This window comes from Malurus melanocephalus, unplaced genomic scaffold (assembly GCF_030028575.1).
Source record: "Malurus melanocephalus ecotype Western Australia unplaced genomic scaffold, MMel_1.1 scaffold_298, whole genome shotgun sequence".
Taxonomy (NCBI): Eukaryota; Metazoa; Chordata; class Aves; order Passeriformes; family Maluridae; genus Malurus; species Malurus melanocephalus.
The window spans coordinates 791,397-816,462 of NW_026623530.1; the positions used below are offsets into that span (position 1 = coordinate 791,397).

At 40.2% G+C, this 25,066-nt stretch overlaps 1 protein-coding gene across 1 annotated transcript in view; it reads right to left on the minus strand.

The window, feature by feature from the left end:
• Window positions 1–821: 821 nt before the first annotated feature.
• The window catches only part of UVRAG (UV radiation resistance associated), a 90,638-nt gene continuing 66,393 nt past the window's right edge, over window positions 822–25,066 (minus strand). The window contains exons 14-15 of the mRNA XM_057376999.1: window positions 15,676–15,767; window positions 822–4,499 (exon numbers count right to left, since the gene is read on the minus strand). Coding sequence (XP_057232982.1) covers window positions 3,797–4,499; window positions 15,676–15,767 — 795 coding nt within the window. The 3' untranslated portion in view covers window positions 822–3,796. The remainder of the gene's footprint in view (window positions 4,500–15,675; window positions 15,768–25,066) is intronic.

Here is a 25,066-nt window from a genome sequence, read left to right on the forward strand (position 1 = left end):
GAAAGCAAGGAGACACATTCTCTCTGGCCATTTGCAAGGTGACAGAATGAGGCACAGATCTCAATCAAGTCCACTCTTCCAGCAACACCTTCTTATTCTTTCCATTCCTTATTCCTCACTTTCATGCAACCCTAATTCAGTCATGCTGCTCAACGTTTTAAAATAGCTTGAAGTAAAAATTCTCTCCTGAATCTTCCCACTTCAGTACTTGGACTACACAGATGATGCCTTGGCTTTTTACTCTGCTGACAGACAGACTGGGCGGGAGGAAAAAAAAAAACCAATCCAAAAAAACCCCTGATGATGCCTGGAGAGACCCTGTAGCTCTTCACATTTTGCTGCTTTCCACCAGAGACTACTAAGTTGTGGACAGACTCCTGCCAAGACTAGAGCAGCAGACTCCTGCTCAAGACACACATCAGCATTTTGGGCAGACATATGTTTATTATTAGCTGGGGTCACAGAAGTTGCTGGATGAGTAGCAAYGCTTCCCCAAGGAGGGAACACAGCATTGCCACTATCCATAAAAGTCTAAAATCCAACTGAATCCCAGCACCAAACGAGGTGGGAGCTACTTTTCTAGCTGCACACCATTCTTTTCAGAGTAGCATGAAAAAGAACGGTAATACCAGCTCTTCTGAAACAGGATTTGGAGCTAGCAAGGCAGTCAGCTCTTCAAGCAAATCCTATTGCCAAATATGCACATTTGGAGCAATATGGATTTGATGAATAATAAGCCAAGGAGTTCTGGGGCTGGGAAGGACACTGTGGTTTAAACCACGCTCATAAAGAAAACAAACACAAAGAAGCCATTAAAGAAGACACACAAGTTGAGAGATACGAAATCAGTTTTATTTTATAAAGACAGATGAGCTTTCCTGCAATTGCCAACATAGCTTTAATGTGTCATTTACTACGGGATATTCTGGTCTTGCTTATTTTTAATACCTGCTCAAGCAAGGATAAGTCAATGCTGTTGTGCTTGCTAKAAAAATATAGTGGGATCTGATCTTCCAAAACTAATATGCTCAAAAGTCTTAGTAATTTCAAATGAGGGGGAAAGATTGCAATGAAATGCTTTATCCATTTGAAGACAGTTGCAGGCATTTAAGAGTGTCACAGCTGTGCAGGAGCTGAAAGGCTCTTGAAAATTGAAAGCACACTGTGATTATCATCTCACCCTCAAACCTAGTTTGTTTCTCTTCCATTACACCATTTCCAAAGTAATTTACAGGGGGTGGAAAAAAAATAAACACCAAAAGGAGAAAGTTATGAGATGGCTGCAGTCTGTACAATCCTCACAGCCACGAGGAGYTGGTCAATGCTTCATTAGCCCTGTGATGCTGTCCCACCTCACACCACCTGCAACATGGAAAGTGGTAGAAGTGGAAGAGAAACACAGGGATAATTTAAGGCTAACTAAAGATACATCCATAGAGTGCCCATCTGAGCAGCTTTGTGCAACAGATGCAAAAATCAACTGAGATGTTTGACACATTAACAATTACAGGGCTTAAAGGGGAACAGCAACACAACATTGGGGAGAAGAACTAGACTTCATTTGGTTTGTGCAACTTGAGAAAATAAGCTACTAATGAAAAAAAAATTAAGTCCCACTGATGCTCTACAAACCTAATTTCACGTGTTGCTTAATTGTGCCAAGACGCTCCTTGTTCACCTGCAAAACACAGTGACTTCACTACTCTTTGGGTTGCTTTGAAAAGTCACCACCACACATAAGCTAGTGCCTCTATGTTATACATAAACAAGAACAAGAGTGTGTGTACAAACAGGTCTGTGCTGCCTCRAGTGTGCCAGATCCCATCCCACAGGGTGCAAAATTGACCCAAAGTTACTGAATTTCAGCTGAAATTACACTGGTATCAGAAGATGGTACAGGGCCTAGGACAGAATATCTTATGCTCATCACTACTAAGTGCTGTACTTTCAGGTGTCTATTTCTCCCTCTCTAGGCCAAAACAAAACAAGAGATTCCTACCTAATCCCCCCCAAACATGATGGCAGTGCTTCAAGCTGCTGCAGTGCTTCAAGATGCTTTAGCACTTTCTTTGATGAAGTCTTCATGAAGTTGGAACAGAGGAGCTAATTCAGGGGAAAAGATACTCATGGATATTCCAACTTTGCACCTGAAATCACGTTCAGTGTCTCAAAGAATCAAGGTCTCTGGTGCTCTCCTCTAGCACATCACCCTGGGACAGACCAAAGCCAACAAACTGCTGTAGAGAGGCTTGATCCAAACACTCAACTGCAGACACAATCGTTAAAAGCTAACAGAAGAAACGTGAATATATTTTAATACAATCATTAAGGCGTTGCCTGAAAAATGCATATTCTAAAATAGTGCTAGTAAACCTCTTCTCACATACACATCTTGTTTTGACAACAGAAAACTGAGATYATACATACCCACATTTTTAAAAATTTAATTTCGGCTAGCCTTATGGTAAATTTAGATTGCAGGCTAGATTGTGGGCTAACAAGAAAACATAAACCAGGGAAGGAAAAAATAGCCAGGCATGATGAAGTATTTTTATTCTGCTTTATATTTTYATATTTCAGAGCTCACAGCTGAGCCCAGATTCTTGGGTATACAATATAGAAATCAAGAGCAATGAAATCCAAACTGAAACAAATACCAGGAATCACAAAGCAGGCTGCAGACTGCTTTCCCATTAGTGCAGCTGAACACATGTGACAGTGGTAATCTACCCAACARCAAACTGCACCTCCAGCAGACTGCTGGAAGTTTCTTCCCTCAAAGTATCAATGGTTAAACAAAAATATGAACTCCAATGAATAATGTTAAATGCCTCCTTTTTACAGAGGGTGGAKGAATTCTACACATTCACCTAATTCCAAAGTGCTGTTTTCATTCCCAGTCTCAGTTTTCTGGAAGATGTCTGAAGTGTCTCAGGGTACACKATCCCCACTGCACACCTTGGAGGGTGACAGATGAACCCCATGCTGGTACTGGGTTCATTAAGTTTCTACTAAGGAGGTCTGTGCCCGACCTAAGTGGGAAATGGTCAGGCTGAGATTATTATACAGAACCTTAGAGGTGATTTTACTCCTCAAGGTTTCCAGTGATAGGAAACACAAGTATGGAGGAAAGGAGCAGTGGAAAAACCCCCAAATGTAATTTCTGATTAGCAAGAAAACTGCAGATATCACACATTCTCTGGCAAGTTCACACTGGCAACTGAAGACTCCTCAGTGCAAACTAGAACTTCAAAGGCTACAGAGCACAGCCAAGAAAAAGTTGACCAATTGTAACAAATTCATGGTATTTTTCTAATACAGACTACATTGCTCAAGCAAACACAGGAGTAGATGGGAGAAGGTAATAACATCTTACCATAAAAGTATTTTAAATTAAAGGTTTTTTTTTCTTCTGAAAAGTCTAAAACAAATTTAACTCTAAATAATAATTAAGAACTTAACAAACATTCATAGAAGGGGCTGATCAGCACTAGAAGATGTTTTCAGGAARAGCCTTTATAAATGGATTCCAATGCCAAAGAACAAAAAAACCCACAAAACATCCAACAATTGATAAATACCAGACATAAAAGGACTTGAAGCAGAATGAAAATTTACCTGGGCTGTGAATATACCACGATCCTGTGTTATTGCACGCTAGTCCATTTGTCTAACACCACAGGAACAGCTTTAGCTTTTTTATTTTTATAATTAATATAAAGAATAAGTGCAATTTTATTTCTATTTCAGATCACTAATTTCACCTCAATGTCTGCTACCAAATCCCTGTCTGAGATCACTTGTCCGAACTTTTACGTGGCCTGCGGAAGCTAGACATGTTCTCATTCAGTGCATAGATCCTTCGAGAGAACTCTTCAAACTCYCCTAGAACTTGTTCATCACACTCCACTGCCACAGCGTGCTCCACTGGGATGGAGTTAAAGTCTTCCAGGTGATCTCCTGCGCTGAACCCTGTTGCTTCCATACCCATGATCTCCTCTGCCTGCTCCACGGTGCAGCAAAGGACGGGGTTGAGCGGGGSCTGAAACTCACAGGGCTGTTCATTGCTCGTGGTGCCAGAGCCTTCGTCAGGCACAAATGCCCCGTTTATTGCACTAGAACGTCCCAGGAAAGATTCCTGCCGGTCTTGGGTATTGTTTAGGTTCCCGTTTTCTCCATTTAAACTACTGCACAAGTCCTGGCCTTTCTTGGTATTTCCTTTGGAGGACTCCATAGAGGTGTCCAAGGAAGAACATAGGGCGCCAGATTTTTTATCCAGCTCTCCAACACGAGCTGTGACAGCAACAGGCTGAGTTAAAGCAGAGTTGTAACTAGGAGGAGGAGTTTTGTACTGTAGTCTCTCATTTCCTGTGCTGGCTCKTTTTCGGAGTCCTTTATCTGGAGAAGGAAGTCCACTGGAAAAGCCAATATCCAATCTGCCGAAGCTCGAGCTCTGTCTCTTTGGAACAGGAATTGCACTGGATGTATGGTGTCGATCGCTATAAAAGAAGGAGAGGATAAATTACAGCTGTCAGGCATACTCATGAGCAATACAGATGTTTAGTCAAAGGCTGAAGCAATTATTTTATCACAACTCTGGGCTCCATTTGGCTAACAACTTGTATCCTAAAGTGTTAAAACCCCAAATCTGTTTAGTGCTGTATGAAGACATTCCAGAGAACAACTGTATGAAGACATTCCAGAGGACAGCTGTACTGAAAACCAGAGAGGTCGTGTGGGAACACTTACACAGCTCTATGGTTTGGAGAGTCAATCACCCAAGAAAACCATCACATTATGCTAATTCATACTGTTAACACCATTTTATTGGACCAAGTTGCACTTCATGCAACTATTACTAACTCATGCAATTACTACTAACCATTTGTGTATTTATGGTCTGTACTGGGCTATCATAAACTCTTCAAAAGTGATAATAATGGCTAAATTCTCCATGAGCAAAGAATCCAACAGTGGACTTCACTGACAGMTACACAAAGAAGAAAARCCACAACCAACTTCAYTATTTCCAGAAGGYTATTCTTGCCAGATCTCCTGCTTTTCTGTGCCAATCATTCCAAAACTTTTTGAACAAATGTCAACCGCTATTTCTTGAGGAACATGAACCAATCACGCTTAATTCACAAGTCTGATGTCACTGTTTAATACAGTTCCACAAACCACTTTCACTGTCTCAAGTTCTACAATTTGGAAAATCCACTTTACATCATCTGGGGTGTGTTATGAGAATTTTCTTTCATCGGCTTAATATTTTTTCAAATATAATCACCACCCTATATGCAAATAGTTATGCCAGACATTAGCATAAGGTTAATTTTCCTGTCAAATAAAAAAAAACCCGTAAAAAATCAGCTATTATTGATCTGCTAAACAAGACTCAACACTCTAAGTATGAAACTCCTTCCTGAACTACATTTAAAAGAAACTCCTTCTGCTCAAGGCCTGATATATTTTGGGATCTGTCTGGCAGGAAAAAAWTTTGAAACAACAGTTACGAGTAGTTCCTAGCGTGGATCCTTTTCCACATTACTTTCCTTGTTTTACTCCCCTTTATAAATAGGATGAAGTAGATTRCAAGAAGTCCTTCTGTGAAGAATAAGCATCCCCATGGGAGGGCAGTGAGTAGTACTACTGCTGTTTAATTTCCTCTCCCATCTTACCTCCTCACAGGCTGTCCCTTAATACCTCTGCAGGGCTTCCATCTCTTCCACAAAACCCTCCAATCTCCTTAAGGAGAGGGGGTTTTTCAGAACACATAGTTGCAGACAGTGGAGAGGTTAAGGGCCACACATGAATACAGCAGCAAAAACATCAACTTTTTTCSTAAATTTCAACAGCTGTTTAAGACCTTTTGAATGCAATCCATAATGCCTTTACAGCTTTGTCTGTCAATCAACGCCTACACCATCAACCACTTATTTTCAGAATGATGTAATACGACAAACACAAGAATCTGAGGCAGGAGATTTGTGAAYTGTACTTGGGCTATGTGCACTGCAGATATATTACAGATGATCAGTTTTGTCCTCCCTTCCCTCAGTTTGGTGCTTTCTGCCTTCGTTCAGAAAATAAATGAATATCCTGTATCACTTATTTGATGAGAGTATTTATTGTATAATTAAATGACAAGCTCTAGGAATTTACCTTGAATTCCAAGATATGCAGATATCATTCTGCACAAAGACAGCTATCATTCAAGACACTTCACTGGGTCAAAGAACACATCAGCCCATTTTTAAGTGAACTAATTGCTCAGGTCAAGTGACAGCTGAATACTGCAGATCACTACTCAAATTATAGGACACTTTGCAAAGAAGCAGGTGGTGCTTTTCAGAGCAAGRGGTCTAAGGTTTTGCTGTCTTTCCCATTCTAAATACAACCATGTTGCAGAGCTGAATTATTTCTCTAGCTGAGCAGGACAGGTGTAACATGGTGATTTGCACGTCTTAYCAAAGAGATGTGGCAAGATCCACGTTCCACCTTGAGCCACAGAAAGAAGGTCAAGCAGAGGCTCTGTGCAACAGAACTGGCCATGAAACACCTTCCTCTCCCGCTCTTCCTTATGGAACTGAGCCCAAAGCACAGGCTGAGATTACTCTTTCTGCTAAGATAAGCCTAAGCCAGATTCAAGCCTCCAGGCAAGAGAGCTTTGAGCTTTTTGCAGCTCTAGAATGAGCTGTGTATAATGTGTTCTTAACTCTGGACCTATCTGACTAATCCATTTCCCATTAGCACTTAAAACAGTGAGGTAGTTTGCAAGAAGATGAGGTGGACACCATTCCCACTGGAGCTCATTTTCAAACTCAAGGGCCACATACTGTATATATGTGTGGATGTGGCACTTGGGGCCATGAGTCAGTGGTGTCCTTAGGAATGCTGGGGGAATGGCTGGTCTCAATGATCTTAGAGGCTTAGTGGTATTTTCCARCCTTAATGATTCTACGATTGYCATCCCTTTTAAAGAGAGAYRGTCCATTCYCCAAAACTGTTTTCAGTGCTATACCCCCTGCAGCAATAACAATAAAATCATTCTGCTTGGTTTCTATCAAGATGTCAAGAAATGGAAATATATTCCTGCTGAATTGGAACCAAGGCAGTCTGCAATTCAAAGAAACAATCCCCACATTTGAAACAATAATTAAAACAAAAAAAAAATTTTGAAAACCCTCACCAACAAAACCAACCAACCAAAGAAAAAAAAAATCAACAAAAAACCCAAGACTAGGAATAATGTAAGATTTACTGGAAGGATAACTTCTTTCTCCTCATGTGCAATGGGTGGCAGATGCAGAAATGTATGATGTTAGTTGTTCTGCCAACAGTTTGTGCTCAGGTTTACCAAAGGATTTCCACAGCAACAGTAGGACCAGTCTCTATGGCAGCTACAGAAGTACAGAACACTTGTATCCCTCACAAAGTAAAAGAAGAGTTTGATGTCAAAGCATCAGATCTGTAACACCCAGTAAGGGCTTCCCATCTCCCCTTCTAGGCAGAATGACTACATGGTTTATAGGAAATTCTGCCACTTCTCTGGATCTTGTTCAATTGACAGGTTAAAATGGGTATTGAAGAGAATAAAATCTAATCCAGGAAGAATTTCAAGCTGTACCTTGTGGATCCAAGTACAGATGTGTGTTTGTTAAAAYAGTGACAAGACTATCTACTCTTTACACAATATTTGAGTGATAAAAACTCTTGCCTGGAATATAAGCAGTCATAACTGGGCTCAGACAAATTTACAAACACAGTTGCCTGAACAGCAGCTGATAGATAGCTATGGAGTGGACCCCTCTGTTGCATTCATTATCTTGCAGCAGAAGATGCAAGACCTCACAAGAATAAGTGTCATCTCAGATGAGGAGGATGAGAAGGGAAAGAGCAGAAAGCAAGCCTAARTTTAATCCCAGCTCCTGAAGTTGCAGAGGCACACTGTTTTGCAACACACAGGTAATCAGGAAGATCAAACTCAAGGCAAATTCTCTTTGYCACCCTGAGCGAGTAATACCTCTTACCTGTTGCACTGTATCTCAAACTTCCTCAAATCAATTTATCTTAGATTGGACTCTTTAAAGGACAAAGACTTCAGTATRGCATAGGACTGCCTAATTGGTAAATCTCAAGTTACCTGCAGAATAGYTGAGGTCACTTGGCTTGYTCAGCCTGGAGGAGTYTGAGGATCTCCCCACAGTCTGCAGTTCTCCCCAAAGGGCAGTGGAGCAGCAGCTCTGCTCTCTGTGACCAAGGGAATGGCTGGAACTGTGTCAGGGTAGATTTATGTTAGTTATCAGGAAAAGGTTCTTCCCCCAGAGGGTGGTCGGGGCACTGAACAGTCTCCCAAGGGCAGTGGTCACAGCCCCAAGGCTGCCAGAGCTCAAGGATTATTTGGACAATGCTCTCAGGCACAGGGTGCGTTTGTTGGGGAGAACTGTAAGGGCCAGAGTTAAGAATTGATGGTCCTATGTGTCCCTTCAACTTAGGATACTCTCATTCTTCAGAAAGTGCTGATCAAATTCTCAATTTAGGCACAGCAGCAACTCATCTATGAAGCAGAAGAAATGTGTCTGAGTATACGAACATGAAAACTGTGGTGTCTAATCAGCACAAGAAAAACAGCTTTAACAATTGTTGCAGTGGATGTGTAAATTTAAATTCTTCCTCAAAAGAAACATGCCTAAATTCTTTTGTAAAATTAGACCTTACAGGCAAATGGGTGAGAAATTAATTAGTTTGTGGAATCAGGAGAGTTTTTAAAGAGGTTGTTATGACAAGGCTACTCAAGCTAACATGTTAGATATACCTGAACAGTATCTCCTTAGTCCAGCAGCCAAAAATTCCTCCCTTCCTTAATAAATTGAACTGGCAGAATGTTCTATACCAAATCCATAYCATGCTAAATGTAGCAGTAGCAAAGTGTTAATCTCTCTCATCTACAAAATAACTTCTCAGTTAACAGAGTACATAAAGGCTGCCCCAYAGGGCAGTAAAGCAGGAATTATCCCATTYATTGTGCAAGTGTTCAAACTAATATATTAGAACAAAAAGCACTTGCAACTGGGTTCCTTGAACAACATGCAGTGAAATGGACCTTAASACTTCATAACCAGGTTTTAAGCTAGAGAAATTTGGGGGCAGAGTTCAGAAACTGTCCATTGTTACCAGTAAGTGTGAACAGGATAGCTTCAGCTTCAGTCAGGAAAAAGTACAGAGAGAACAAACCAAAACTGAGAATGGAGGAATGAAGTCAATGGTATGGGTTATCTGCTTATCAAATATTACCTAGAGCATCTAGATAGAAGTAAATATGCATGAAGGACTTTGGAGATCAGTGATTCAAGAGTTCATTGCCTGGGCTCCTTCCACAGTCACTGGAGAAGGAAAATGAGAAGCGGGTGGTAATCCCCTATCGAGAGCCAGTTATGATCAGTGGGTAAGTCATCTTCCCTGGATGCCTCTTCTTGATCACAGGGGCAACCTAAGCAACAAGCCCAGGCTGAGTGACAAGTGCCTACAAGGCAAACATGAGAAGATGAATAGCACTCCAYAGACTTTTAAGCAGAACAATTGTCACAGTCTTGCAGGCAAGTAAAACAAACCCATAATGGTTCTGGGTACAGTGGACTAAATTGTTATGACTTTTCCTGTGCCATCACCTCCCCTCCAGATGAGAACTGAAGTCATACTGAGGTTTTAGCTCAAAAGTAACATTCAGAGAGAGGCACAGAGTTCAGAACTACAAGGTTGCTATTAATCTCTGTGAAAACAAGCAGCTGATGGAGGGTCTCTATTCCATTTGTGTTTTCCTTGAGGAAAAGGCTATGCTGTTATCAGTATTCACCGCATTCACRTAAGGCAAAGTACAGAGAAAGAACCTCAGAATAAAATCCCAGAASGSTTTGGGCTGAAAGCAACCTTGAAGACCATCTAGTTGCAATCCTCCYGCTATAGGCAGAGAYGCTTTCCACTAGACCAGGTTGCTCCAAGSCCCATCCAAYTTGGCCTTGAACACTTCCAGAGATGGGGCAGGCACAGCTTCTCCRGGCAGCCTSTGCCAAGGCCTCCCCAACCTCACACGGAAGAGCTGCTTCCTCATCTCTAATCTAAACCCACCCTCTTTTTAGTTTAAAGACATTGCCCCATCCCCTTTGAGCTTCACAGCTCATGAAATGAATAAAAAATACATAAAAGTATATAAAAAAGGAAGTAATGTTAGAAAACTATCCTGCAATTACTCAGAAACTTTAGAGACTGTCAGGTATGGTCCAAATGACAAGGGTTTGGCTTGCAGGAGCACAGCTCTTTACTCTAAGGCACAGMCTTGAGCTGAGTTACTTGGGTTGAGCTGCTTCAGCTTCCAGCCACAATTCCTTGGTCGGTCTCCTGAGAAAGCAAACAGGTGTGGATGCCTGTCTAAAAAGAATAGCCTGCAGCTTGTGGAATATAAAAACTGATTTGATTAAYTGTCATCAGGCCCTAATGACTTTTAGTGATCAGGTTGGATGACACTCTAACTGGTTACACATACAGGTATGTACAGTTCCTGTCAGAAAACAGGATTTCTAAACTGAAAAAAAAAGAGAAGCCTCAGGCTTATTGGACATTCTAGATAAGAGAATGACATTATCACCACTCTCAACGTTTCAACTGCATCCAAATCTCAAAAGCCAATTTGTAACAGTCTGACTTCAGCTCTAACTTTTTTTCTGGCAGTAAAATGACAAAGTAGCTATTTTCTCCCAAAATATTGGTTTTCACTAGTTACTAAGTAGTCAGTTTGAGCATTCTTAGCCCTAAGGCAGAAGACACTATAAAAAGGCGAGATAAAATGACTAAAGTAAGATACAAACATGTGTGAAATTATTTTTTTAGTGAACATATTCTCGTTACAGTTTTGATAAAAAGTTTCTTCAGTCTGATTCATCTGTGATTATGTAATCTGTCTGCAAGAGGCTAAGAGAAACTGYAAAGCAATATAAGGGATAGAATACAATTCACAGGCTCAAATATGTATCTTTTCCTCCCAAGAAAATGTTTCCTCTGAGGAACATTACTGRATCACAGCTGGACAAAAGACTAAATCTTGATTGCCTGGCCAAAAGCCAAAATCCACAGCTACAGCTCTTTGGTATGAGAAGGCTTTAAAAAAAATCCAAAAACTTAAATACCATTTGATCTTTTTAGTTGCAAACTATGACTTCATGGCARTAAGAACGCTAAGTGAATGTGTTTAAGTTGGTTTATAGCCATCTGAAATGCTTGCATCTAGACATCTTGAAGCTCCACGAGCAGCTCAAAGCCAGTATTATGTCAACTGTGCTAAAAAGCAATAATAGTTTCTCACCWTCTTAGAGATTACTGGTTAAATAATGCACAATAGCAACAGGAAAGATGCCAATATGAAGTTAAGATGAAATTGCATCTTTTGACAGCTAAGAAATTCTGAGACACATTTTTAAATAATGAAAGCTTCATAAATGAAGCCAACAGAGTCTTCATAAGACTGTTTTGGGCTCCTCTTGATTAATAGCAGTTTATGAATCAAGACATACCCTCAAAACAGAAATTTAAGCTTAGCACACAATTATTTCTGAGGAAAGCCTTTAAATGCAGCTCAAAAGGGCATCTCCCTGACTAGAGACAAGCCCTTCCAAAGGAGTATCTTGTATCTGCCGGCATTAGATAAGTCTACTGCCTATCCACTAGAAAAAAAATCTCACTAGACTGCTCACTTTTGCAGCATGTTCTTTACTTGCTTTTAATCATAAATACTATCCCTCGTAAGTTACACAGAGTGAATAAAAAACAAGCTGAAGGAGAGAAAATGATTCTGTCTCTTGATGTAATGCAACCATGATGTAAAGAGCCTAAACTTGTGAAGGTAAATCTGAACATGTAAAAAGGAATAAAACTACGTTAAAAATGTACAGGCTACACAAAAGTGAGGATTTGAAGGGGACTTCAGAAAAACAGGGAGAGCAACTTTTTTAACAGATKGAGAGGGACAGGACAAGGGGGAATRGTTTTAAACCAAAAGAGGAGAGMTTYAGGTTAGAGTTTAGGAAGRAATTCTTCCCTGTGAAGGTGGTGAGGCCCTGGCACWGTTTGCTCAGAGAAGCTGTGCCTGCCCCATCCCTGGAAGYGTTCAAGGCCAGGCTGGACAGGGCTTGRAGCAACCTGGTCTAGTGGAAGGTGTCCTGCCCATGGCAGCAGGGAGAGAACAATGCGACCTCAAGATCTCTTCCAATCTGAACCTTTCTATGATTCAGCCTCAAATGCTGGAATAAACTGCGTGCTTACAAAATAAGAGAAMTTAAGAGAAAATCTGCATAGGGCCTTTTGCATACACAAAAACTAACCTAAAAACCTGAGCTACTTTTCTGGATGCCAGCTAGAMTCCAGGACTAAAAAACTGGAAACAGTGAAAATTATTCCCAAAAGGAAACAGAAAAGTTTTGGGTACCACAATTGAGACAGTTTAAAKCAACAACTTTGGCTCATCATCTTTCACCTTAAGAGTCAACATGCAGGTTTAATAACAGGAAAGTTTTTGCAGCTCTGTAACCTTTAACAGTGTGAGAGGGAACCAAGAGATCTGCCTAGATTTTGTCTGCATACATCACAAATAATATTTTGCARTAGGGTTAARGGGGAAGAAAAGTAAACACAGCAGRATATTGGTGCCAAGAGAGATATGAAGAGGGAAGCAGAGCTTGTAGACCTGCAAACTTGCTGCAATAAATCATACATGTTGGAATGTGAAAACATGTATTAATCATTTAAGTGTCATGCTTGAGAAACCAAAATAACACAAATGTCACCAGGCAGAGGGAATCAGCCACTAAACCTTGATGCACAGACACTGGACTCTGCAGACYTTCCAAAGGGCCCAAGGCTAGCCCAGAGCTCCAGGCAAAACAGGGGAACTTACAGAAGGCTGAAGCAGAGACTTTAAAGACAAATTTGCTCTGATAGATGTATGAAATAGGTGAGCTCTTCTACAAAGGCTTTGCGTTTGTTTTTAATCTAAAGTAGTAAAGATTATGGTAGTGACAGAATTTAAATTCAGAAAAACCCAACTACAATGCTCAGAAAGGAAACTGAAAACCAGCAAGAGGACCAAACAAGTGAAGTGCAAGTGAATATGTAGATAATAAACTCTCACGTCTCCCTGCCCTTATCCTGCAAAGAAAGAATAATCTGGAAATATTTTACTGACTACAGTTTGTAGCAGAGGGCACCAGATAACCCACATACAGGAATCTGAAAAAAATTCCTTCAAATCTTCATTGTAACAGCTACAGCCTTTCTGTTTGTTTGAATGCATGGAATCAGGTATTACTCACAGGACAGTGGACATCTGTATTCTACTCAATTATAAAAGTCTAGCCAGTTTTCCTCTCAAGCTAGGCTCCCTGCAAAGCCTCATTTCCATTYATATTATTAGGAGGCACTAAGAAGCATTGTTTGGAACAATCAGTTCTAAAAAAAAGTTAAAAATTAACAACTATTCATGCAAGAAGGAAATGAGACATAGACATCCATGGAGGGAAGAAGGGAATGTGATACACCCAAAAAACTATGCCTAATATTCCTACATGTTTGGAAATATTATCCAGTCAAAAAAAGAAGTGCTTTGTCTTGTAAATGATTGCGCATCACCTATAGAAAACAAAAACAGGGTTATACAATGGCAAAACTTCCAAGACATAACCAAGATCAGCTCTACAAAGCCAGCACGTGCCAGAAGGGAAGAACAGCTATACACACTGAAAATGTTTCCCATTTCACATGTTCTAGGGTCAACCCACTTCTGTTTATTCAAGACTGTAGGAGACATCTGCACCTCTCCCACTCTACTGATGAACAGAGAGAAGTGCTACAGAAATTACAGTTTGGCTTTTCATTTTTAGATTTGCTGAGGGGACCACACATCATCTGAGAATTTTTACACTACCATGATGGACATCACACAAAAACTCATAGTGATATTTTCCCAATGAAGAAAGCTTTTCTTAATGCATCTTGCTAAAGGGTAAAAAGAAAAGCAGGGAGAATCTTTTCAACTGTGACTGAAATTATTTACAATATAAAACCRCACAAGGGGCTGAGCTTCCTTTTCTCAGGGCCTGTTTACTTTCTGTGTTGGCTGAGCTGAATTTCCATCAAGTAACACTTTTTACAGTATTGCTCAAAGAGGAAATGTTTTCTCCTCCTRTATTTGCTTTCCTTTGCCAAGACTCCAGCTGGCAATGTGGAGATGGGGGTGTTCAGCCAGGAAAAGAGAATGCTCCAGGGACACCTTAGAGCCCCTGCCAGTGCCTAAAGGGACTCCAAGTGAACTGGAGAGGGACTTTGGAGGGGAGCCTGAAATGACAGGACAAGGGGAAATGGTTTCCTACTGCCAAAGGGTAGGGTTAGATGGGATACTGGGGAGAAATTCTTCCCTATGAGGGTGGTGAGGTGTTGGCAACCCGTTACCCAGAGAGGCTGTGGCTGTCCCATCCCTGAAAGTGTTCAAGGCCAGGTTGGCCAGGGCTTGGAGCAACCAGGTCTAGTGGGAGGTGTCCCTGCCCATGGCAGGAAGTGGGAACTGGGTAAGTTTTAAGGTTCTTTCCAGTCCAAACCATTCTATGTGACCTGTGACTTGTTATAGTAGTATTCATACAAGTACCTTCTAACATCAAAATCAATTTTTAATAGAGAAAAAYGTAGGGAGAAGAAACTGCTTTGCTCACAAGAGTTAAGAGGGCAGGAGAACAAAMCTATTCTATGATTCTACGATGAGAATGCAGGACAAAGTAATTGCTTAAGGCAGGAAGCCACATGAGCACACACACTTCAAAGAACATAAATTAAAACAATGTGAATACAAACTATTTATCACCTGCTGAAGTACAGTGGGTAATAAACTGCGTTTCCACATTTAGAAAATGAAGTTCACCTCAGCTTAAGGAGAGCTGGCTAAGCTTCATGTTCAAACAATTGCTGCAAGATAAACCTAAACTAATTTTAGTCTTAAAACATAGAAACCAGTCAGATTTGATTTTCTGCGGAACAAGAGTTTGAATCCTCCAGAGTGAATCAGAGCAGAAGCACCCAGGATTTTGCTGGAAGATACTATAACCTTCAGTTATTTACTAATGTAGCTTCTCCTTTAGCAACAACACTCAACATGCAACAGCTGTTTTCATTAGCAGAAATTATACTACAAGAGAGGTTATGCTGATTATCATTCAGATTCCTATGCAGCTCACTTGAATTACACAGTCAGGGACTGCCGAGGCTATCACCTGCTCTGCTAAGGCAATTTGATACAGAAGGTGCACGTGTTACCACACRTTAATTACAGTCTTAAGACAACAATTAATTCACTTTCCTCTAGTGAAGGACATTGTTTTTTCAAACAGGATTCCCCTGCTACATCATCTCTACACTGAGGAGAGAGAAGTGTTCCATCATATGGAAGAATTTGTAASAGCAGAGTAGAATGAGTAGAATGTTGAGGACAGTTACAGTGTCTGTATTTTGGGAAGGCCATAATCTCACCAAGCATCCTCTGCTTATGAAGAGGCGTTGCTCGTTTGTCACAAATCCTTACCTTCAATTTTTTTGTAGCATCCCCCTCTTTCTTTCAAATCACAAAAAATAAATACTTACCATCTAACCATTAGCCCAAGCTCCATGAAGTTTTTCAGGTTAGGAAGAGTTTGCCTTAGATCTGGAGTACTTAGCCCATGCTGATATCTAAGCTACAAGAACAGAAAAAAAAGTCCTAAAATTAGCACAGCTTTCCAAATCCCAAAGAATATAGCATCATARTCAGTTAATTTACTAGGTTTTTAAAAAATCTTTTAAAGGAGATTTAAAAAAAAATCTTTTTAAAAAGGATGATTATCCAGCAGTTCCAAGATATTTATTCTCCTCAAGGAAATGCTCGATTTACTACTTGTATTAGAAAACCCACCTAAGAACGGAGACAAAATAATCAGTCAATCTGACTCTTAAACCTCCTTACACTATTTCTATTTTCTATCTACAACAGGAGAGCAGCTGCACAGATTAATAAAATCACACCCATTACGGGAAAAGACCAAATTCCAACACAATGTTCTGTATTCATGAATTCCAAATATTTGTGTGTACTTGTCAGTCTGAGTGCATCAGTGTATATGGAATCACTAAGAGAATTATTATAGTAACATCAATGAGTAAAAATATATATTGTCACAATTGATCAATATCTGTGCTCCTTATACAATTCACATCAACATTTMAACTCCCATTATTAGCATCATAATTAAATCCAGCACTTAAATCAGATGCCATGCCATGTAGTGATGATAAAGGCTTAAACATTGACATACTTAACCTGRATATTGACTCCTGCAAGTTGTTCTTACCCTTAGATTATCAAACGATGTACACATGACATAACTGTCACTGCTGGGAATTATGAACTCCATGTTTAAGTCTCCAGATTAAAAACACCTCCAAAGAAAACAGCACATGGAAGGGAAGAAGTCTGTCTTTCAAGTTAGAATCTCAAAACTTCACAGAACTTTGCAGAGAAAATTATCCCTTGTATGGTTAACATATGAAAAAAAAAATCCCTACATACCAGTATCTCTAAGGTGTCTTGGGGTGATTTTAGGATGATATTCTACTGCCTTATTGTCTGCTCTGTGCCCTGGAATGGTTCCTTTAGCTTTAAGATGGGTCCGGGGAAGGGCCGGCAACTGCAGGAGCTCTTGTGCCAGCTTTGTTTTCAGCCTCACTCCTGTGTGCTCAGCTTGTGGTGGGGATGGGTTATATTGCTGTTTTTAGCCAGCTTGGGTCTTGTTAGCTTAGKCAAGAAGTTTCCTTCCCTGGACTGCAGTAACCACCCTCTGGTGGCTTCTGTTGCTCCTTCTGGAACTGTTTGACYTGGGTTTTGGTCCGAGATCAGACAATCCCAAGGAGACGGTCAGTGACCTGCAGGGAGCTGCCAGAGCGACTCCGCCTGGCCCCAAACCTCAGGGAAAGCTCAATCAATGATAGAAAGGACTCTGAATCCACCAGCTTYGTCTGCTGYGAGGAGAAGACCAACACTGGAGGTTCAGCAGGCTCCCCTCTGTCTTCCTTTCTCCTGAGCCACTGCATGGACTGTTCTTCCTTGACTGAGCAAAAAGCCGGCACCATTTCGTTTTTTCTCGCCACATGATTAGCAGGTTTGTTTCCCCTTCCCCTGGCATTTTGGGTTTTTTTTCTTCTGCTGTGGGTGGGTATGTGTGAGTGGGGGTAAGGCTCTGAAGGTTCAATATCTAACAGCTAGCAATTTTTTTTCCCCCATACAGTGCGGGCACTCTGTCAATAAATAGCTGGCTTTTTTCACTTTCACTGATGAATACTCATTTTGYATCGGCAGGAAAGGATTACTGAAACCCTTTTCTACAGAGGAAATGCTCATTCCAGAGTTTTCTCCCAAACTTGTCTCTAAACCRAGATGTAAGGCTATTGGAATGAAGMACTACCAATTTMAAAGGCTGTTCTCAGCATATGTTYACCATAGAAGTCTCCACTGCACTCCGATACAGGCACACAGTAACTGCACGAATTCAATGCTGACAGAGCTACTTACTCTGAAACATGGAACAGTCCCATTCAAAGTTAAATTTCTTTTGTTTAGAATTACACACCTGTTTACATAATTGCTGACAGTAAGATGCAGGAAAGTATCTTGGGTTCCAAAAATTTCTGAYTTCTCCCAAACAATTAGTTTAACAYAAAAARAGGCTCTTGAAATTGGAAATTATTTTTATGCTTGTCTGAGTTTCAGARAGAAAAATTACTTTGGAAGAAAACCACCCTCAGTACTGCACTGTACAACAAGCAGCCATTTATTACAGTTTATTATTTCCATATGGACAAAGCCAAGTCATATGGTGGGCTTGGGTTCATATTTTCTGCTACAATGACAGAACCTGTATTAAGACAACCATAGAATATAAATTACAAAACCATCACCACAAACTCCTGATGGGATTATAGGGAATTTGGTTAATTGGAGAACTAGCCTGGAGCAAAGGACAGAAAGAAGAAAAAAACACCAAACTGAAAAAATGTAAAWTTGTTCTTCTTCCAAGAATGAAAAGTTCATGGAATACCCCTTTTTATAGTCATCCTTACATTTTACAGTTTCAGAGCACGAAGTTGGACTAAGGGACTTGTTTATTTCCAACAGCCAAGATCAGAGGAACACATGGGAGGCACTAGTATCCAAACATGAGCAAAACCACTGGTTCTACTAAAAGACATTTTCATATTGCTAATAGTAGAGATCTATGCTAAGTAAAGTTAGTATGCACGTTTCATGAAACCTCTAGAAAAAAGTTGCTACTTAATTTCATAAAGTGCATACTATTTTGGCTTTGTAATAGATTCAAAGTGTGTCTGTGTAACAGTATGTTCCCTGCCATAGGAGGGCTTATCTGTTCTGGCTATCAGCTGGTGCAATAGCTCAGGGCATCTTCCGCCTCACATGAATTTACTAATTGGTGAAATAACTTCAAGCCAGGACATCTGTCTGGTAGTGAGTTATTTCTGGTGCCATRGAGGTGACATTCCCAGGTGACAATAAACAGCTAGCCTTGAGAGCARGATTGAYGGAAGACAAGCTTGAGTTTMTGACTGACAGACACTTCACTTTACAAATTACAAAAGCTAYGCACAACTTCCAMAAAGCAGAAATCTTCTGCACATGTTCTGGAAATGTGTAGGGATCTCTCTTCAAGGTTTGGGATGCCACCCCTGAGTTATTCTCTCAAGAGCTGTGTGAAAGGAATCTGTGTACCCCATTGCCAATCTGGTGACTCCTTCCTCAARGTACCAATTCCACAGCAAAATGTTAATTCATCAAATCTACCAGTAGAGATACCCTGTTTGTTAACTAAAATACAAACCTGCAACRGTTCCGTTACTTTCCTATGAAGTCCGTAAGAAGTACAAGTACTAGGACTACTAAAGTTTTCCAAATAAGTTGGCTTAAAAAGAAACCATTTAGCTATCTTTCTGTTTCTGGGTAATTGTACATTGCAGCAAAGATCAAAATCAGGGGTTTTGCCACTCTGAAGCTGCTCTTAAGAAAAAATAATGATATCTTGCATTTACGTGCAAAGAACAACAGTCCATTTCCTACCCTAATTCCTGCAGCAGTATTTAATCACTAATGATATACAAGCATATACATTTACTTCCAGCCAGAAACCACAGAGTACCTGGACTCGAATAGCTTTTTTTGGGGGAGGAGTACAGAATGATTCCACTTCTAAACTCATYTGTTCATCATTTCTCATACTGTTTCCCTAGCTATATTCATCCTGTTCTAAGCCATGTGGAAGCAGTCTAACAGCCACAGTATCCTATTAAAGTTCAAAATAGCAGCCATGTTAGTACATATTGTGCATAACACTCAAGTCTATGCTGAAATCTGCTGTATTTTGGACTTCCCTTAGTCCCCACTGCAGGCAAATGATCCTTAATGTTGTAGCAGTACAAGAAGTGAACCCACCCACCACTACACTATGCAAAGGTCTTGCAGTATTTAAGGCAGTCAAATGCAATTTTGAATTATTTTCAGCTAAATGAGGAGTTTATCTTGATAGCATCAAGAATTTCAAAAGAACATCTGCTATGCAAATGTGAAAACCTACAAATAAAAATAAAAGCAAAAGTTTTCCTTCAATCAAATTTGCAGAGTTGGTCACAAGTCAAGCATTTGCATAAGGTTTTCAGAGGATGTCAAACACTGAGACAGAAATATCAAATTTATAAAAGTTTTAACAAAATGACATAGTTAATTGTTTCACAAGATCCTGGATGACTTTCCAGAGYACGAAGGAGCACTGGCAGGGATTCAGATGACTAAGCACATCAATAATGAAAACAGAAAGTGTTGTTATAATGCCTGTTGCTATATAAGCAACCATGGGGGAGCAGTGAAATAATGTCTGCTGCTATATAAACAGTTGTGTGTGTTTATACCTTTTGGGGGCAATTACAAAATTTTAACTTATTGAACTCTTGATGTATTGCTTGCCTTTGTTTTACTGAATCTAGCTAGTTGTTCTAGCTCTGAACACCTATGTGGGTTTACTGAAAAACCCTCAAGCTACAACATTAGTGAAACATATTGTGGTATCAATAGCTCTTTAGATAATATACCTCCAAACTAAGCATTAAAAATCACTTTCATTTTTCATACTTAAAAGGACTCTACTAAAAAGAYTCATCAAGTATCAATTACAGTTGAGAAGTAAATTAAGCCAAAGGTTTTTTAAAAAAAAATTAAGAGTCTTGGAGAAGTAGGAGTTAGAAAAATAATCACTGTGACTATAAAGTCCTCAATCTTGCTTTCAKAAGGAGCAAATAGAGGACTGCCATAGTAATGACAGCCCTCATACAAGCAAGAGGAAGTGCTCAAATACAACAGCTATTTCAATGGAAATTATGACTTATCTTCATATGTCAACGCCTGCCTCCCTCTCCTAAGAGTTCCACCTGAAAAGCAGATGTTTACTTTGCAACTCTTCCAAAAGTATTAAACAAGAAGAAAGCAAGTTAAATCCACATCCTTGAAGACTCATGTCCTTCRTTAATTCATTGCACACATGTTTTCAAGCTCCTCAAATTGACCCCAGTACATCAAAAGCCTTCACTGAAGCCATCTTGAAGGACACCCACCACAATTTTGATTTAGCAATAGCAAATAAGGCACACAAACAGCAATCAAAGCAGTAACACGAGAAAACAACTGCTTATCATGCTGTACCTTCAAAGGGTACTTACAATCACAGTTATTTTTAAAGAATGCTTATTCTGAACTAGCCTGATTTGTCCCAGATTTACAAGGGAGAAGCTGGTATCAACAAGRTAATTTCCTSTTATCACWAAAGGCTAGAAKSGCTTGGGTTGGAAAAAACCTTRAAGAWCATCTCACTTCAATGCCCTGCCATRGGCAGGACACATTCCACTAGACTTGGTAGCTCCAAGACAGTCCTACCAGGCCTTGAACACTTCCAGGCATGGAGCAGTCACAGCTTTTCTGGACAACCTGTGCCAGGGCCTCACTACCCTCACAGCCAAAAATTTCTGCCCAGTATCCCATCTAACCCTGCTCTCTGGCAGTAGGAAGCCATTCACCCTTCTCCTGTCATTCCGATCCCTCTCCCACTGTCTTGGAGCCCCTTTATGCACTGRAWGGGGCTTTAAGGCTCTCCTGGAGCCCTCTCCTCTCCAGGTTGAACACCCCAAGCTCTCCCAGGCTGTCTCCAGAGCAGAGGGACCCCAGTCCTCAGAGCATCTCCCCARCCTCCATTGGATTCGCTCCAACAGGTCCACATCCTTCTGATGTTGAGGGCCCCTCACTCTCTCACTTTGATATGTAACAGTAATAACTAACATTGGAGATGCTGCACAGATCCTGGACCAAGAAAGTCACTAGTACAGGTCAGAAACATTGATCTCAACATTAGAGCAAAATGTTCTCACAGAGCTCTGTCTGATTCACTTCTTACAAACTGCATCAAACTGAKATGGAAACTTCTTCTCACTACTGGTTCTTCCTGCCCCAAGTCTGTCTCCTTTCCTCTCCTCTCCGCCTGGGAAATTCATGCATGAAATCTACATACCAGAGTGATTCTGCAGTGATCAGGGAAACTACAGTCTCGTCTCATAACAGACCTAATTCCCTTTTACCTTCTGTGATTTGTCCTACAATTACATTAAGCTGCTTCTTCCTCTCACGTTCAAACACAAAGTCTGATCTTTATTCAAAGACAGCAGCAGCCTCAATTCTAAATGCACAGCAACTTGTACTAATCTGCCAAACATTAATGAAGTATTTTTCTTCTAATTTTTAAAACTGTGGCATTATTTAATACTGGATTTTGGTTTCACAGCAATAGTGTTTCTTGGAGATAGCTCTCAAGAAAATAAGGAAATAGGAGTACATGTTTGAGTGCATGCAGAATACATTGTGGAAYTAAACATTTAGATGAGTCAAAAGCYGTGTTTCCTCAAGAACTCTCTCACTGATAWTTATGAAACCCTCCTTGAGAGTAAACACAACACCCCTCCAGAGACATCTCAAATATTAAYCTTCATAGTTCCAGTCTGGTGTCCCAGTAAGGTTATGGGAAACCATTGTCAAGGACAGGCTGGGAGAAACAACTCATATAAGTATTCCTGTAAAACTTAGTGGTTACCGGGTTTGTTACAAAAAGCAACATATATGGGCCCCCATGCCCATAAAGGTGCACTTCATRTGCCATGACTGTTTCATAAAAAACATTAAAAAGGCAATTTAGAAGACTGAGCAATTACTAGCCCCTGTTCTCCAGTGAAGCACTCAAATAACTAAAACCATGTTTACTGCAGTCTTGCTGCATTTATAGCTTGATAAGATGAAATGATAGAGCATAACCCTTCCAGGTTCAGGTCATAGCTTCTTAAAAGGGTTCAGTATCACAAATTGATGTTTATTGCATTATAGGACAAGGGCACATTTATTTCCTATGACCTCATTCATCCTGAGCTTTTGTATTAAAAAGCATTACAGCAGGCACAGAATAAAAGGTCAGACATGCAAAAGTCAAAAAGAGAAAGATAAATAACAACCTGTGTCTCCATCTTAAATGTGACATTTTCTGTATGCACTGTTTATCTCCCCAAGTGTAATTCTGCATMCCTGAAGGTCGCTTTTTACCTATATGAACCAAATATCAACTTATGAATACCAGAAGAGCAATATTCTCAGGGAATACACAGGTATGTACAGAGAACTCTCGCACCTTGCTCTCGATGGAAATCACAGAGAATATAGGATTAGGGTTATAGTGCYACATGCTCCTCCTTCATTTATTCATTACTTTCACATTTTAATCAATCTACTCCAAAACCAGGCAATTTTCCCATCTGACATCAATCCAGCTCTACCTTGTACTTTAGGATGTTGCAGAAAAGGAACCTGCAGAATTATTTCAGTGGGCAAACAATGAGCTCTATTAGGTGTCGCAAATGAAAAATCTTTTAGCTATTTGCTCTTTCATGTTGTGTTGGGAAAGCTCTAGTTTGAAAATGGTTTAAACTGAGCTTCTGGCTGTYCATTAATACATGTTTGTGAACCCTGCTCCTTCAGGCAAACCCTCCTCTTTCTTCTAGAAAGCTTTACTCAAAGAGCAAGTGATTCAGSCCTTGCCACAGAGCTTAAATGGAAGAAGAATGGCGCCCCAACCACACCTTGCACTTAAACTGAACTGCTTTCCAGGTATCTATTACATTACTTTCKGTGGACAAAGGAGACTGGCTTCTAAAAAAGATTAGACTGTGAATCAAATGGGAAAACCACTCATTTGAAGAGAAAGTATCAACTGTTTAACCTGTGAAAGACTTGCTTCCAATCAGAGTAACACTGGCATTCAATGAACTCCACTTGGCACTAAGACACACCAACACGGAGAATAGGTCCTCATATGATGGACAATATTTCAAACTTAAAAGCTGAGGTCAGGGAGCACTAAACCAAGGACAGCTCAGCACTGGTCTTCCTGAAAACATCCATTTATACATGCTAAATTGAAGCACASCTTATTTATTTTCTAATTACACAGTATTAACTTCACAAATATTCACATGAATTACCCACCAGCAAAGGCTAGCAGAGAGAGATGTAACAACCCTTTCAGTATTTCCAGTTTCTTGAAAAACAAAATACTTTAAAGCTCTGGATTTCCAAATATTCTGGACTGATCAGAAAGTGAATGAGCCAATTTGTTGGAGAACAACTCAGTCTAAACTTCAAACATGGTATATAAAAACCCTGAAAGGCATTTATGGATGACTAAGTAGCTGACATACCAAAAGCTTTCAAAACAAGTTTTGTGCCTTGATGTGCCAGATCTTMTGAACAGAAATATGAGACAAATTCGGACCCAAGGAGGACAAAATATACGTATCAAACTAGTCAACAGAAGAACAAAGAATGCAGGAGAAGTGAAAATAACAGAAGATCAGGAAAAAAAATCTAAACAAGTCACAGTTTGATGCTTGCAAATAACAGTTGAGAAGAATTTTTATGCATTAAAGCAAGCAAAGTTTCAAGAAATGAGATGCATTTTACCGTAATTTATTTTACCGATTAAGAAACAGGCCACAAGGCAGAAAGAATGAAGGCTCTGAAGGAAGAGCCAGGCTCACAAAGCAGGTCCTGGAATTCCACAGGTGTTAATACCCTATATTTCAATGTCCAGCTTGGCCTCCAGTGCACACACCCTACTCGTTAAGAAAAATTATACACTACAGCTTTTTCTTAAACTGATACATTGTGGCAGGGCTTCACAACAGATTTCCCATCTCTTTCCTAACTCTTYCAATTTTGTAATTTAGCACTTGTATCCACTACAAAGCAGCTTAAGTTGTCAGACAACATATGCTTATGTCAGATTAACTATATCAGGAGTCCATTTGCCTTTTGATTATTCAATTTTGGTTCTATTTAAAAAACATACCCTTTTTTTTAGGAAACTTTGCATGCACAAGAGTGAGCACACAGATATGATGAACGTTACACAGTACAAAAGTGATCTAACACATAGAACATGCTTGCAAGGGTGGTCCCCCAAAATTATTTTGGAGGACCGTCTCTAAGCACAGCTGGTGATGCCACCTCTCCTATTGATAGAATCGCAGGATAGTTTGGGTTGGAAAGGACTTTTAAGCTCATCTGGTCCTAACCCACACCTTCCACTAGACCAGTTCTGCTCAAAGACACACCTTGCCTGTCCTTGAACACTTCCAGGGATGGGGCAGACACAGCTTCTCTGGGCAACCTGTGCCACGGCCTCACCACCATCACAAGCCAAGAATTTCTGCCCAATATCTCATCTAACCCTGCCTTCTGGTGGTGGGAAGCCATTCTTTCTTGTCCTGTCACTCCAGGCTCCCCTSCAAAGTCCCTCTCCAGCTGTCTTGGAGACCCCTTCAGGCACTGGAAGAGGCTTTGAGGTCTTCCTAA